Source organism: Macrotis lagotis, chromosome 1 (assembly GCF_037893015.1).
Source record: "Macrotis lagotis isolate mMagLag1 chromosome 1, bilby.v1.9.chrom.fasta, whole genome shotgun sequence".
Taxonomy (NCBI): Eukaryota; Metazoa; Chordata; class Mammalia; order Peramelemorphia; family Peramelidae; genus Macrotis; species Macrotis lagotis.
Genome location: NC_133658.1, coordinates 359,729,113 through 359,745,270, shown reverse-complemented (window position 1 = coordinate 359,745,270; position 16,158 = coordinate 359,729,113). Strand labels below are relative to the sequence as shown.

General features: G+C 44.1%; 1 protein-coding gene across 6 annotated transcripts in view; it reads left to right on the top strand.

The window, feature by feature from the left end:
- The window catches only part of MGAT4B (alpha-1,3-mannosyl-glycoprotein 4-beta-N-acetylglucosaminyltransferase B), a 53,945-nt gene that overhangs the window by 16,690 nt on the left and 21,097 nt on the right, over positions 1–16,158 (top strand). The window contains exons 1-3 of one of the 6 annotated variants that reach the window (XM_074212182.1): positions 7,186–7,242; positions 9,255–9,435; positions 11,232–11,295. The exons of 1 other annotated variant lie outside the window; for it this stretch is intronic. In XM_074212182.1, the coding sequence (XP_074068283.1) occupies positions 11,232–11,295 (64 nt within the window). In that variant the 5' untranslated portion in view covers positions 7,186–7,242; positions 9,255–9,435. 4 more of the 6 variants (XM_074212178.1, XM_074212177.1, XM_074212180.1 and 1 more) reach the window with 4 other exon arrangements.

Below are 16,158 nucleotides of genomic sequence, written 5' to 3'. Positions count from 1 at the left end.
ACAATCCAGGGTTGCATTTGAACTCAGATATTCCTGATTTCCATTTGGAACCCACCACCTAACTCACATTTGAGGCTTTGGGAATACACAGACATAAAAGAAGCAGTCTCTGTCTTCAAGTTTATCTTTCATAGGAAGAAAGTCTGCCACAGCCTGCAGTTAAGTCCTGCTGAGTTGAGGTCTGGTCTGCAGCCTGGGAGGGTGGGGTAGATGGAGGAGTTTTCTGGGTAACTCCCCCCCAAAAGATTTTATTAATTTTGAGTTTTACAATTTTCCCCCTAATCTTGCTTCCCTCCCCCACTCTCCACAGAAGGCAGTCTGTTAGTCTTTACATTGTTTCCATGGTATACATTGATCTAAGTTGAATGTAATGAGAGAGAAATCATATTCTGGGTAACTTCTGCAGGAGCCTTTTGCTTCTTCCTCACTGATAGTGGGCCAGAAGGCCAGAGTTGCTTTGTGTACTTTTCTGTGGGCTCAGATGGTCCTGAACTTCCACAGTCTCCCCCTCCCCATCTCACCCAAGGCAGCTGCAGCAATTGGGGTTCAGACTGTGGTGGGGGTGGGGAGGTGAGGAGGACCCATATGCTGGGGTAGCTAGGGATGCTGCCCCAGTGGCTGGCCTCCAAAACAGTTTTCCTGTCTTCTTTCCAGTAGATGAAGGACAAAGATAATTCTGATTGAGATAGAGAAGCAGCTAGCAGACAAGCAGCTAGCAGACATGGCTGAGCAATCAGCTAAGGGTATCTGGGCCAGGAGTGAAACCCACTAATGGGATGGAAAAGGCTCCAGATAATGATCTAAGCGGCTCAGCCAGCCAGGCTGGCCCAGGTCTGGTCCAGGTCTGACCCAGACGCAGCCTTCCTGTGGGGGAAGGATTCAAGCTGTTTGGCGTCCCTGGGGGTTTCTCTCCTCCCTGCGCCTCCTTGGCCCTCTGGGTCCATCGGGGCTGGTTCTGTGCTGGCTCTCAGTGATCTTTCCCTGGTTAGGAGGAAGGCCATGGAGGGGAGAGGAATACTTTTCTGGGCCCATCAAACGGAGGCCTTCACAGAACTAAGCAACAGAAAAATGCCCCGAGGGCGGTTGCCTCTGCATTCCGGGCTGGGCACGGCCTTTTTCCAGGTCTTCCCCAGACTAGGCTCCCTTGTACCTAGTTAGTGGCTATTCCTCCCAGGAGGGAGGGGCAGGGGCATTTCTCCAGCACAGACTCCCCACCTTTTCACACTCTTGAGTTTCTGCCCTTCCCAGCCCTCCCAGAGTGCAGAACCTCTGGCTAAAGAAACAGCCTTTGCTAACATTGAACTTCTTGGTCCTTAGACACAAAGGAGACTGGCCTTCTAGCATGGACTGCAGCTTCAGATAACAACTCAGAACAATCTGAGAGTCCAAAGAGAGAGTCTGAAGTTCTGGATTTCTCTCCAGGCCTGAAATCCCTGGTATAATCTCCCTGAGGGGGAAAAGCACCTTGCCTCTCAGGAAGATGGGGTCAAATCTGCCCAGAGACATTCGCTGTGTGACTCTAGGCAGGTCTGCATCAGTTTTCTCCCCTGTAAAATGAGATTCATTCTGGGAGTTGTTTCTTTTCTTTTTTAAAAAATTTTTATTTAAGGTATTAGGTTTAAGTGACTTGCCCAAGATCACACAGCTAGGCAATTATTAAGTGTGGGGGGTCAAATTTGAACTCAGGTCCACCTGACTCCAGGGCTGGTGCTGTATCTCCTGGATCACCTAGCTGCCCGTCTTTTTTTCCCCAGAGGTTGTTTCAAGGATTAGAGTTATTGCTCAATGGTTTTTCACTCATATATGACTCTTTATGACCCCATTTGGTAGTTTCCTGGCCAAGATACTGTAGTGGTTTGCCATGTCCTTCTCTAGCTCATTTTTCAAATGGGCAAATTGAGGCAGACAGGGCTAAGTGACTTGCCCAGGGTCACATAGTGTCAGACCTGATTTGAACTCAGGTCCTCCCAACTCTAGGCTTGAAGCTTTATCTTCTAGGACACCTCTCTGCCCTTTTTAAAGATCAAATGAGATAATTTTAAGTTGCTTTGCTCAGACCTATATCAGTGTCAGTGATTATTATTAACGCCTGTCCATTCCAGTTCTAAGGGTCAGAGTTCTGAGGATCAAAAAGGTTTTTTTTTCCCTCATGCTGAATTGAACCCCCCCCCCAGTTGGTTTTAGATCTGTTTTTAGGTCTTGATTTCTCATGAGGATTCCTTAGATAGGATTCTTGTTCCTTTGGCTGTGTAAGGTTCACAAAGCACATTCTCTTTATAAAAATTTGGTGAGTGTGAGTAGGAAGAATGGTAGACCATTGTCAGGCCTGGTGAGGTTAGGCCACATAAGTCCTAAGATTGGAACCCAGAGGGGCAACTAGGTAGTGTGGTGGCTAGAGAGAACCCCAGCCTTGGAGTCGAGAGGCGCTGAGTTCGGGTCCACCTTCAGACACTTCTAGCTGTGTGATTCTGGACAAGTCACTTAACACCTGATTACCCCAAAGATTGAACCCAGCTCCCTAAGGTCCAGATTGAATCCTCTTTTCACCTTCTCCAGGAGTCATCTAGCTCAACCCTCTCATTTTACAGAGGAGAAAATTGAGGCTCTTGGAAAGACTTATCTAAGGTCACCTAGGTAGAAGCATCCGAGATGGCATTTGAACCTACGTTCTGAACCCTTTTGACCACATTTCCAGTGTTCTTCCACTGTAATATCCTGGCCCGAGCCCAGGGGATACAGAAGAGCAGGAAGGTCCTTACCTTGCCATAGGGCTAGGCTTCTAGCAGTGCATCATCAGGATTGGGGGTGGCATCATACTGCTGCTTCATATTGAACTCCAGTGTGGTCCCTTAAGACCCTGTCTTTTTTTCATGTGATGATAAGATCATAGATGTAGAGCTGGAAGGGACCTTCTTATTTTATTTTATTTTATTTATTTTTTTGAGAAAGGTGGCTCCAGGCCTGGAGTCAGAAAGACTTAATTAACAGCCTCAGACACCAGCTGTGTGACCCTGGGCACGTCCCTTAACCCTGCTTGCCTCAGTTTCCTCATCTCTAAAATGAGCCGAATGGAATAGCAAACCTCTCCAGTGTCTTGGCCAAGAAAACCCCAGATGGAGTCACAAGAGTCTTAACATGACTAGATCACAACTTATTTTACAGACAAGGAAACTAAGGCCCAGAAAAATTAATTAGCGTGCCTGCAGGTACTTGGAGCAGTCTGGGTAAATGGGTCCAGACAAAGTGCTTTGTCCACTGCTTCTTGTTGGAATTTCTCTGTAGGAGGACTGTCCAGCCCATCCCTGGGATCTCAGCCGGCAGCATCATCCTCAGGAAGCCTGCTCGTGGGCCTGGCTCCCTAAGGGAAGCCTCGTGACTGTACAGAGTGGGAAGGCTCATTAGCTGATCCCTGAGCCAGCCAGGGAGCTCTGCGGAGAAAGTCTCCCGGGAGAAGCCTGGCCTAGTAGTGAGGCCTACTCAACAATGGGGGGGGGTTCCTCCCCTACTCTGGCTCATTTCCCTAGGGTGGGCTCTGAGAAGGCCTTAGGCTCCAGGGTGGGTGCTTGGGTTTTATAGGAAATTTTGGTTTCTTCTGTCACTTCCCAGATGTGTCCCTCCCAGTGAGATGGGCCGGATGTAAGGCTGGGGAATGCCCTAGGGTAGGCTTTGCAGCTGCCCGGCTGCAGAAGCTGGTGATAAGCAGAGGGCTCCTTGGCCTCTGGCACAGGCTCTTGGCTGGCTCTCCCTGCTGATTTATCACCTCTCTTAAACTCCTGACCTCCAGCCAAGCCTTTGTACCAGCTGTCCCCTGCCTGGAAGGGACTCCTCCCTCACCTCCCCTTCTGGGAATCCCTTGTTTCCTGCAAAATTATCCCAGTGACCCAGGAGCTTCTCCAGATCTCCCTCCCCGCCCCCACTAATATTCTCTCTGTAACAAAAACAAAAAAACCCTTTTGTATTTTATTCCTTATATAGTTGTATGCTAGCATAGTTATTGCTATTATTTGTGTGTATTTATTTAGGTTTGTGTAGTCTCCTCTTGTCAGAATGTAAGCTCTTTGAAGGCAAGGATTGTTTCATTTCTGTTTTTGCACCCCTCAGCACCTAGAACTGTAGTTCTAGCATACGGTAGTTACTTAATAAATGCTTCATGATTGATTGATTGATTGACACTCAGACCAGATCCTGCCCTCTAAGTCTGGGGAGGCTGCTCTCTGAGGACTGGTGGGCCTGGGGCTAACCAGAGAGCTCTCAGATGGCTTTCCTAGGTGCTGCTCCTTCCCAGATCCCTTTCTTTGGAGCTAGGAAAGGGACTTGTCACAGCCTGGAAGAGTGGTCAGGACACCAATCTTAAACATGCAAGGGACCTTTTAAGTGCTGGCCTCTGTGACTTCTGACATTTCATTTTTCTGCACCTCAGTTTCCTCATCTGTAAAACTGAGGATGCTCCTTACAAGACCTTTCTCACCAGGAGGATGGAGGCAAAGAGTTTTCATAACCATAGAATATGCTGTGTGTGAGAGAACATTGTTATTATTTCAAATTTTATTGACTTCTTTTGTCTTTATGGCCTTTTTGTTTCCCAAAATATTCCCTCTTCCTCCATGAGTCAAAGAGCCAACCCTTGTCCTAAAAAAGAAAGGGGAACAGAAGCAGATCAACAAAACTAACCCAGAGGCCGGTTACTTCTGTCGGCCCGACCATACCCGGAGTCCCCGGGCTCTGCAGAACTCATTGTTCATATAGCTCTGAGGTAGTCAGAATTTAGGTGTGTGTGTGTGTGTGTGTGTGTGTGTGTGTGGCATAATCTATTTTTCCTCTTGGGGCAGGCAGAAGGGAGGGGCACTTGAACCAGTTCCTTGTTTACTTGGTCCTGTCTTTTTTTCTTTTTTTTTTGGTCCTGTGTTTACCTTGTCCCTGTTCAGGGAGATTTCACAGAATCAACCATTAAGAGAACATCTTTTGTGGTCATAGGAACAGGGCTGCCCCTCCAGGGAGGGGCTCATACTGGGTTCCTCCAGCCTTTTGCCAGGTGGCTTACCTTAACATCTAGTTGCTACCACCTTCCAGTCAGCCTGGCCCCTCTTAGCAAAGGCAAGGGAGTCAGAGGCCTCCAAACCAGTATCCAAGATCAATTTAATCCAGACCCTGTCCAATAAATTTCTCTAGATTTGGAGTCAGGAAAACTTGAGGTAGTACTTAACTGTGAGATCATGGACAAGTGACTTCACAAAGTCGAATCAGCATTAAGTGCCAACTATATACTAGGTGATGCAGTGGAGTCAGGAAGACTGAGTTTGGATCTGGCCTCAGACACCTAATAGCTGTGTGATCCCGGGCAAGCCACTTAAACCCTGTTTGCCTCAGTTTCCCCATCTGTAAAGTGACCTGGAAAAGGAAACGGCACTCCTGTATCTTTGCCAAGAAAATCCCAAATGGAGTCACAAAAGAGTCAGACACAGCTGAAATTGCTGGGGATCCAAGCAAAGGAGCCCAGTGAGCCAGAGGACACACGGACAGGTGTGTCAGAATAAGATCTATCTAGACTGGAGTTCATCTCCAGCCGGGAGAGCTAGGAAATGCTTCTTGCAGAAGTCTGGGGACACTGGGAGGCGGAGATGAGGGGGCGAACATTCCAGGACTGGAGGCCGGAGGCCAGTGGAGGTGGCCAGAATGGGGAGTGTCCTGTGAGAGGGAGAGCCTGGAGACATGGCTGGAGCCCAGAGTAAGGTCTTGGAGATAAGAAAGAGAGCAGGTTGGCCAGGCTATAAACCCACATTTTCTTGTCTCCTAAAGCAGGGGGTTGGTTGAGCTAGCTGACTCCCTGGGGCTCCATTGCCCAGAAATCTAGGATTCCTCTCCAAGTCTAAGTTTTCTTGTCTTTAAAATGGTAACAACAAGGAGTAGGTGCTTAAATCAATGCTCATGGATGGATGGATCATTTAACCTCCTTGGGCTGTGGTGAGGAGAACCTTTATAGAAGACAGATCTCCTAAGGTGGCTCTGGGGAGGGGCCTGTGACCAAGGTTCTGTTTACTTGAGAGGGAAGGGGGCCAGAAAGGAGGAGAAGAAAAACAAACACTAATTGGAACAAAGTACTGATTCATTCCTCCTAGGCCCCTATGTGTGCGTGGGTGAATGTGAGAATCTGTGTGTGTGTGTGAGAACATGAGTGTGAAAGCATGTATAAGTGTGTGAGAAAGAGTATGTGTGTGAGAGTGTGTATGTGTGCAATGTTGTGTCCATGTGTGAGTGTGAGAATGTGAGTGTAAAAGTATTTGAGAACATGAGTGTTTATGAAAGAGTATGTGTGTAGTTTTCACCTCCCCTACTCTTCCCAAGGGTGAAGCACAATCCAAGAGGTTGGAAGGATCCAAAATGCCTTTGGAAGATTCTGTGCTATTCACAAGCCCTATGGTAGTGATGATAGCATTGATGATGAGGATAATAATAAAATAACTAGTATTACAAAATTTACAAGGCTCAGTATTATAATTTATCTCACTTAATCCTCAAAACAACTGTGAGAGTAGAACAATAGGAATCATTATCCTCATTTTATAGAGGAGGAAACTGAGACTCATAGAGGTTAGGTGATTTAAGGAATGGTCATTGTCTAACTCAGGATGGAGCATAGGCTACCATGTCTCTAAAGTCGTAGGATCCTAGACTTAGAGCTGGAAAAGACCATATCTTACAGGTCATGGACTAGAACTCCCCATTATTTTACAGATGAGGAAATTGAGGCTCATAGAAATTAAGTGACTTGCCCAGGGTCACCCAACTAGTAAGTATCTAAGGTCAGGTCCTTTTAGGCCTCTAGGGGTCATTTCCAGCAAGCAAGCAGGTTGGGTTTTCTTGATGAGGATAGAGACTAAGACTAGGCCCTGCCTTGAGGTCTTCCCCTGCATCCTCCCACCTCAGTTGCAAAAGCTTTGGCAACATCCTCTCATCTGGGTCTCAGTGGGTGGAGATAGGCTATGTGGAGCTGCGTGTGCACTGGTTTATCCCAACCTATTGACCTGTAGTTTGTGATTTTGAAGTAGTCCAAGAAAGGGTCAATAAGGAGTGTCCACCAGTCTGGAACCAGCCTCTAACCCTGTGACTTCAGGAGCCAGACAGAACAGGCTAGAGGCTGGAGAGCCAGGGGTCAAACTGGTGTATTTAATTTCAGAGTGAGGAAAATGATGCTTGCAAGTGGAAGTTTTCTGGAGGAGAAGGGCTTACCTCGCTGCGGGAAAGGTATTATTGATGTATATCAAAATCTGAGTGGGCTGGACCATGACATACTCACTTCTAGGTCTTGAGTTACAGTTCCCATGGCAGGTTCATTTTATGTGTTGGAATTCCAGTGTTTTGGGGGCACAGCTCTTAAGTTGATTGTCTCAAGTCTTGGGGGTCATGATTAATCTGGGGGGTCCAGAACCAGAGTTCTGGGACAGGAACAAGAGGGCAGAACCTGCTTCAGTCTCAAGAAGCAGGGACTGTGAGCACGTCAAGAGTTGTATTAGATGTTGGCTTTTGGGTCCCTGGGAAATAGGGGGAGCTGTAATTAGAAGTCCCTCAGTGAATAATGGGGTTGGTCAAAGCAATACACTTTGGCAGGGGGTGAGAGCACCAGAGCCAAAAGGATTGTTCTTATGCCAATCTCAGAACAGAACCTCCTTGCTGAGTCTTAGCTCTGGGAAGCAGTGTGTCTCTAAAATATTATGACAGAAACCCAGAGTCTGTTGAGTTCTGAGGTCTGTAGCTGTGTTTCCTTGAGGAGGAATCTATGAGATTTTACCAAATATCATCTTGAAGATCCCTTCTTTGATTTTCTGAGTAGCATCGTACTTGATCTTGGACCCATGCACAAACACTGGGGAAATATAAACATCTAAGTGCTTATGTGGGTACCGTAATTTGCAGGGCACCAGGAAAGATTCAGAATTTAAATAAAACTATCTCTCTTCTCAAGGATCTCGTAGGCTACTAGTGGGATAAGAATAAAACACAGGTAACTAACTCGAATTTGGCCTAATGGGAAAAAGCTCTGAATTCAAAGTTAGAAGATCTAGTTCAGATCTTGCCTCTTACTTTTGTGTGCCATTGGTCATATCTGCTAGACTTAGTTTCCTTCTCTGTAAAAAAGAGAGGCTAAATAATCATCCAGGCTCTTTCCAGTTGTGACATTTCTGTATTACAATATACAGCTTAGAAAAGTGCACAAGTGTCCAGTTCCTACGCTCTCCCATTTCCAGGAGGGAATTTCTACATTCTCTCCTTACTTGTCTCCCATTGTCTTGCACCAGACCTTCCATTTATAATGTTTACCAAATATCTGGTGTGCAGGCCACAGGGATCCAGACAAAGACAGAAATGAGACTGCATCTGTCCTCAAGGAGTCTATTGGGATAGTCTTAGGAAGAGAGATGATGAGGGTTTGAACTAGCTGGGGGTTGAATGAGGGAAGAGAAGCGGACAGATGTGAGAAGTCTGTATATCAAATCCAGAGGCTCTACAACTGATGGTGGACAAGGATGGCAAGGGGGAGAATTAAGAATGGAGAATGGAGCCTAAGGTTGTGAACCAAGATGATGGAATGGTGTCAGGGCCTTTGACAATAAAATAAACAACCAAGAACTGTGGGCTTTGGGGTGAAGTCAGTGATTTCTGTTGTACATATATTGAATTTGAGACATGAGTCTGGAGGTGACCAAAAGCTCAAGAGAGAATGGAGGGCTGGATACTTAGATTTGGGAGTGGTTTGCATAGAAATAATAGTTATATCTTTGGTTACTGTTGGAGTCAGGGAAACAGCATTAAAAGAGGATTTGAGCATATGGTGGGGTGGAACATAGGAGAGGATCCTACAAAGATAGGAAGAGAGCCAGGAGAGAGCCAAGAACCTCATGGAGGAAGGAGGACTGAGAGAAGACTATTGGATTTACTTCTCAAAAGGTTATTGTTGACCTTGGAGAGAAGAAATGACGAGAGCCATGTGGGATCTGTGGGGCTAGGATTATGATTGGCTTCTCCCCTACAGACATTATTAACAAGATCAGATGCTCAGGTCTTATTCTGTGACTGTAGAACACAAAGGTTGACTGGCTAAGGGAAGTTGACTCTATGACCTTGGTCTTACTGGCTCAGGTGCTGAGGCCCTCTCTGTGGTGACTAGAGGGATGAGCCCAGGGACTGTTCAGAGTTGGACAGATCAAGAAGGAGCTGGAGTCACTTCCCCATCTTTTCCTTCCCCTGTAAATGCCCAGGACATGCCACCAGCTCTGGTCTCTATTTTCCTGGGGACACTCATCAACTGGGGGGAGGCATGAAGCTTCTGCAAATCCAAACCTTAAACACAAGAGCCTGCTCCAAGGGAAAGGGAAGATTGGAGTCCAGCCTGGCTGTTGTCCTCCAGACTCACGAAGACACTGGACTAACTTTTCTTGGGTAGGCTGCAAGTCTGTTTTCTTAGGAGCTTCCTGGTAAAAGAGCAGTCATGACGCTAGAAAAAATTGTTGAGTCATATCAATTGTATCCAACTCTTCCTGACCCCATTTGGAGTTTTATTGGCAAAAATCCTGGAGTAATTTGTCATTTCCTTCTCTGGGTCATTTTGCTGATCAGGAAACTGAGGCAGTTAGGGTTAAGTTACTTACCCAGGATTTGAACCCACAAAGATGAGTCTTCCAGACCTGAGACCCAACACTCTACTCATTGTGCCACTTCTAGAAAAAAGATAGCGAGGTGGTAAATTTGAACTGAGGAGAACCTAAATTTCCCTCCTGCTTTTCAGGTATTTAAAAAGCTCTGTGACCCCCTAGACAAGTTATATAACTTCACTCAGCCTCAACTTTTTCATCATTCAATGGGGATAATAGCCCCTATTTCATAGAGATGTTGTGAAGATCGAATGACGGTATCTTTTTAAGCCTTAAAGTGCTGTATTAATGTTAGCTATTATTGTTTAAAAGTTCCTCCCATCTGCCTGTCCAAGCTCAGGCTAAAAAAAGGAATTTTTATTGCTTAGTCCCCTAAAACAAGAAATAAAAACATTCAACAGATGCAGAAAAACAGGATGTTCAGAGAGGTTGGCTGGGATCAGCAAATTCTCCCTTAAGACCCTCTCTTAATGTTTCCTGTGGAGTCCTCTTCATTGCCTGCCCCACCCCCCTTATAAAATCTGGTCTCCAGTCTAGGGATCTAGAACAACTTCTTTCCATCTTCTCTGCTGTCTTTTACCACATAGCAGTTAATTAACTTTTTTTTATTAATTTTATAACTGATAGTCCTTTCTGAGTATATGCTTCCTTCCCTGTTGTGCATTTCCTTTTTAATAAAGAACTCTGAGAAACCATCAGGTTCCCTTCCTCCATTTTAGAAATAGGGAAACTGAGGTCCAATATCATAACTATAATAAATAAGAGGCAGAACTGGGATTCAGATCCAGGTTCTTTGACTCACAATACAGTGTCATTTCCATTATATGTTATTTCCATCCTTCAGTTAAGTCTGGTAATGTGTACAGCATCCCATACCCGTGGTCCCCACCTCTCCAACAAAAGGGAGGAGGCATTTCACACCAGTATAAGCTTAAAGTAGCCTACTTCTCCAGACCTTTGTGCCTGACCTAATGTAGGCTTTGGGTCCTAGATACTAAGGATCTCTTAGGGAGGAGGGAGCAGTGGGCAACTTGGGGGACCCTAGAACCACCCTTCTATTGGCTTCAGTAGAACTGTCTTTTATAGGGATAGGTGGTGCAGTTGATAGGACACTGGACTGGGAGTCAGGAAGACCTGAGTTCAAATTTGACCTCAGATTCTTACTAGCTGTGTGGCCCTGGGCAAGGTTCTTAAACCTATTTGCCTCAGTTTCCTGCCTGTAAAATGACCTGGAGAATGAAATGACAAACCACTCTAGTATCTTTGCCAAGAAAAACCCCAACTGAAAACCAAGTCATACAGGACTAAAATGATTCAAAAATAACAATTATATTTTACACATGTCCTTTCATTTGACCCTCAGAATACCTGACTCTCCTTTGACTCCCTTCCCTAATAGCCTTTTATAACTTAAAAATGAATTTCTTGATCTGGAATACCCTTTTCTCCCAACTATTGTCCCAGTAGCAACAAGCCATAAGTGCTTAAAAATTCCCCAGAGTGCTTTCCAAACATCATTTCATTTGATCCCCACAGTATCAACGTGGTGTGGGTACTACAAGTTTCCTTTTCTCTATTTTACAGATGAGGAAAATGAGTCTCAGGTCAAGTGACTCACCTGTAGACACACAGCTAATAACTGTCAAAGGTGGGATTTGAACCTAATTCTTTCTGATTTCAAGTTCAGTCCTATTTACTATCCCTCTTTTCTTTATTCTTTTAGGACCACCTTTTACATAGTGCAACCCTGTTTCTCAATAGATTCCCCTCATTCCTCTTTTGTAGGTGAGGGAATAGGAAAGCTTTATCATTTGGTTATATGAAGAAATCACACCCACTCTCATAGCCAGTCACACTTTGTTGCCCATTGCCCATCTCCTTGGTGTTATTCTCCATTCAGCCTCTGAGATGGAAGCAACACTGCCTCATGATTCATCTTGGGTAACAGAACAGAACAAGGTGGAGCTAATAATAATATATATATATAATATATTAAATAATATAAACAAGTAAAATAAATACTATATATAATAACAATCATTAATTCAGTGAGCATTTATTAAGTGCTAACTATAAGATGGACCTAATTGTACTAAGCACTGAGGATACAAAGACAGAAATGAAACAGTCCCTGTCCTCAAGGAGCTTACATCCTACTGGGCCCGGCTGGGGAAGGGGGGGAATTTAAGGAGTCAGCAGATATTTCTTCAGGGCTGATCATGTATTCTTAATATAGAGAAAGGCAAGAATATACCTGCCTACAAGGAGCTCACAATCTAATGGGGAAACAGTTTCTACAAAGTTAAATGTAAAACACACAGAATAGTTTTGGGGAGAGGGAGGCCACCCACAAATGGTATCAGGGCTGAATAAGGTTGGGCTTCCTGTAGAATGGATCATTTGACTTGAACTTTGAAGGAAGCCTAGGACTGAGGAGGGAGTGTATCTTGCCTCAGGTCTCCCCCCACCTCCACTCCAGTCCGATATCCTCCCAGCTGACCTAAAGTCAGGTTTGAAGATGATGTCAGTATAAACACTGATTCCCAGTCACCTCCAGAATCAAATATAAAATCCTCTTAGCCTCTTTGCTCCTGACTCTGGAGACTTTCTCTGGCGGTCCCCCCAGCCCAAGCCAGACCTTGCCCTCCATCCTCATCTCTACTCCTGGCTTTTCTGGCTTCCCTCAAGTGCCTGATAAATCCCATTTCCCACAGGAAGCCTTTCCAGCTCTCCTTTAATGCCTTGAGATTTAAATTTGTTGTTTATTTCCAATTAATCCTATATACTGTATAACTTGTTTGTCCGTGGTGGTTTGTATGTTGTCTCCAAAGTAGCCTGTGCACCTGGAGAGATGGACTGTCTTTGCTTCTCATTGGACCCCCAGTGGTTAGCATAGTGGGCGCTTCATAAATGTTTATTGACTCATGAATAGGGGACTGTTTGTGTAAAGTCATGGATTTGGGAGCTGGGGAACAGCTAGTGGGCCAACTTGGCTAGATCATAGAGCATATGGAGAGGAATCCTGTGAAGTCAGGCTGGAAGGATGGGCTGGAGCCAGGTGGTGAAGGGCTTTAAAAAGTCAACTAGGAATAATAAGAAAATTAGCCTAGCATTGTAAAGTTCAGCAAACACTTGACCTAGATATTATCTTGTTTGAGCCTCCCAACAACTCTGCAATTAGGACTGCCAGTATTACTACCCCCACTTTACTGATGAGGAAGTTGAAGTTTAGTGAGGTTCAGGAAATTGGCTTCCCAGCCGGCTCCCTGTGGCTCTCAGCTGCCCAGGGGTATCAGGCTGGGGCAGACAGCCCATCATTATCCGAGGTAGGATTTGAATCCTGGTCCAAGGCTAGCATCCCCTCTACCTCTTTAGTTAGTACTAAGTAGACTATTCACAATTGTTGTTTATTTTTAAAATACTGCCTGGCTACAGCATACTTTATATACATTATTCTACATGTTTAGGGCCTGCAAAAGGGAAACTCATGCTGGGCCAACCCAGGACTATGCTCCTTGGCCTGAGGAACAGACGGCCCAGGCTGCAGCACACTAGCGGCCCTAGGAATGGTTTAGAATAGAGGAATTCCATTAGGAAATGCTAGTGATTTCTTTCCACAACCAAGAAAGAAGTTTTTTTTTTCCTTTTAGAAGAGATGGCAAGAGCTAAGATTATAGGCCTGAAGGGACTTTGGAAGGCCAATGAATCCAACCCCCCCCTCATTTTACAAAATGAGGAAACTGAGGCACAGAGATGTTAAGTAACATGCTAAAGCTCACACAGCTAGTAAATGTCTGAACCAGGATTTGAACTGGATTCTTTCTGAATCTAAGTTCATTGTCCTATTTATTAAACCATACTACCTTTCAAAAAAAAATCTGCTCAGAGACTCCAGTGTCCCAAAGTCCCCTAGCTTATGCTCTGTGGTCTTACAGGGTGCATATATCCAGGTTAAGTCTCTTATCAGGTGAAGCTTTTATTAAATTAGATCACTAGGACATTTCATGGTGTGCTTTGGTGTTTTTTTTAAAAAAAGATCACATGTAGGAGCCTGGAACTGCTATATAAAATATTTGATTTTATCATATAACTTTTAAAATTAATTGGCATAGGGAGGGAGAGAATTTGGGAATTTTTAAATTAAAAAAATTTAAAAATGTTAAAAATTAAATAATTTTTAGTCAAAATAAATCAGAGCATGTGGTACAATGAAAAATTAAAAATTGGGGGCCTGACTCTGCCTGAACTTAATGTGAGGGAAATTGATTCTCTCTGACCTTGGTTTCCTCATTTATAAAATCATGGGTTTAACTAGATGTCATTCAAGGCCTCAACAAGTGCCAACAATCTGTGTTCTAAGGTCCCTTTCATCCCTGATGTTTTATGTTCTAAGGGACCTTCTTACTCTTGACATTCCATGTTCTAAAGACCTTTCCAACTCTGTCCTTCTGTGTCCCAATGTCCCTTCCAACTCTTAATATTCTGTGTTCTGAGGCCCAGCTTCAAATCAGATGGTCTACATCATAAGCTAATAATAAAATCCTTAGAATGTTGAATTAAGTGACTTGAAATAGTAATTTCCTCGAGCTTGACATACCCTTGGAAAGTCAACTTATAGACACTTAGTGAAGATCTGTTAACATGTCCTAGGCAAAAATCAAATCAGCCTCTTCCAGCCTTCTGCATTTCTGTTGAGAGATCTCTGGCCTAATAACCTTCGAATCCTCCTTGTCTTGTTTCTCCTTCACTCTCTTGTAGCCAGTTGGTTGCCGAGTTATTTTTAGTTCTAAGTCCATGTGTCTGTCATCTCTCACTCTTCCTGGCTCTTAGGGCCACGGTTCCAGTTTGAGCCCTCATCACATCTCCCCTGGACCAAGTCAACAACCTCCCAGCTTTTCTCCTAGCCTTAACTCAGACTTCTCCATCCTTGGCTCGAGTGGAAATAATCTTCTTAAATTAAGGTTCAGTCTCTCGTTCCTGTATTCCCAAACCATTAGTGGCTTTGGGAGGAGACCAGACCCCCCCCCCCCGTTTGTCATTTAAGCCCCTTCCCTCCCTGTCTCTATACCAGCTCCTTTTAAAACAGCCTCTTTTCAACAATTCTAAAGCACTTGTGATGGAAAATGGCATCCAGATCCAGAGAAGGAATTATGTGGTCTAAATTCAGACCAGTGCATACTGTTTTCAATTTTTAAAATTTGTTTTATTTTTTCCATTTTTGTTCTGATTCTTCCTTTACAGCATGATTAATATAGAAATAAGTTCACATAGCTACGCACGTATAACCTATATTAGATTACTCTTAGTTAAGCAGAGAGGAGGGAAGGAAAGGAAAAAAATGTGGAACTCAAAACTTTATCAAAAAATGATTGTTGAAAACTATCCATGTAGTTGGAGAAACAAATAATTTATTTTTTAAAATGTTGCAGTTAAATATAAAACAAACAAAATTCTCTTTTCCAACTAAGCATGACTATAATCAGCTCCCTTTATAAATTTACCCTTCACCACTGATTTTTGTCCAAGCTTAGAATGAGATCCATCCTTTCCCTTGATCACAATTCTTGTTTTCCTCAAGTTTTCCTCGTTTTCTCCCCTTCTTCCTTGAAGCCTTCCCTGAAGTTCCCCATTGTTAATTCTGTGGTTCCATTCTCAACTTTCCCTGTCCCATACTTATTAGGATAAAGTGCCAGTAGACTATCAAGCCCTTTTTTGTCTCACAGTCTTAGCGCCTAGAGCAGGGTAGTGGGTGCTTGGGTGATCAGTCAGTAAACATTCATTGGGATATTGACTGCAGCACAGTGCCACAGACGAATAAAGATGTAGATCTGGAACTGGAAGGGTCCTTGGAAGCTTTCTAGTCCAGTCCCCTCATTTTACACATGAGGAAATTGAGACAGAGATTTTTAATTTTTAAAATTTTATTTTATGTTTAATTTATAGAATAAAATAATCATTTCCACAACTTAGTACACCCAAAAGATGATTGTACATGATACTTCAAAGAAAGAAAACCATGAAATAGGAAAGAAATACATAAATGTTTTTAAAAGTGGCTATAGTGTTCATTCAGATTCTGAAGCTTTTTTTTGTTTTGTTTTTCTTCCTCTGGCTGGAGATAGCATTGTCCATAGTCGAAGACCAGAGAGATTGATTTGTTCTAGGGTCACTTGTCTGAGGTAGGATTTGATCCCAGCTCCTCTGACTTGCAAAGCAGGTCTGGAAACATTTCACTCTGCTGCTTAACAAAGCAACACCTGTGCCTGCCTTGATGCAGGAGGTTAAGACTCCAGAGGGAGACCCGCCTAGTCCCTGTCCTCCAGAAGCTCCTAATGTAGGGTGGAAGATAAGGCCTGGAGGGAAGACAAGCGCTGCATTGTGTGACTCACCTGGAAGATGGGGTGGAGAGAGCGCCTGCTTCCCTAGGGAGTGTGAAGTTAAAAATGAGATAAGATTTGGAGAGAGCTTTGCCAAAGTGCTCTATAGAAATGTAATCACAAAGGTTATTGTT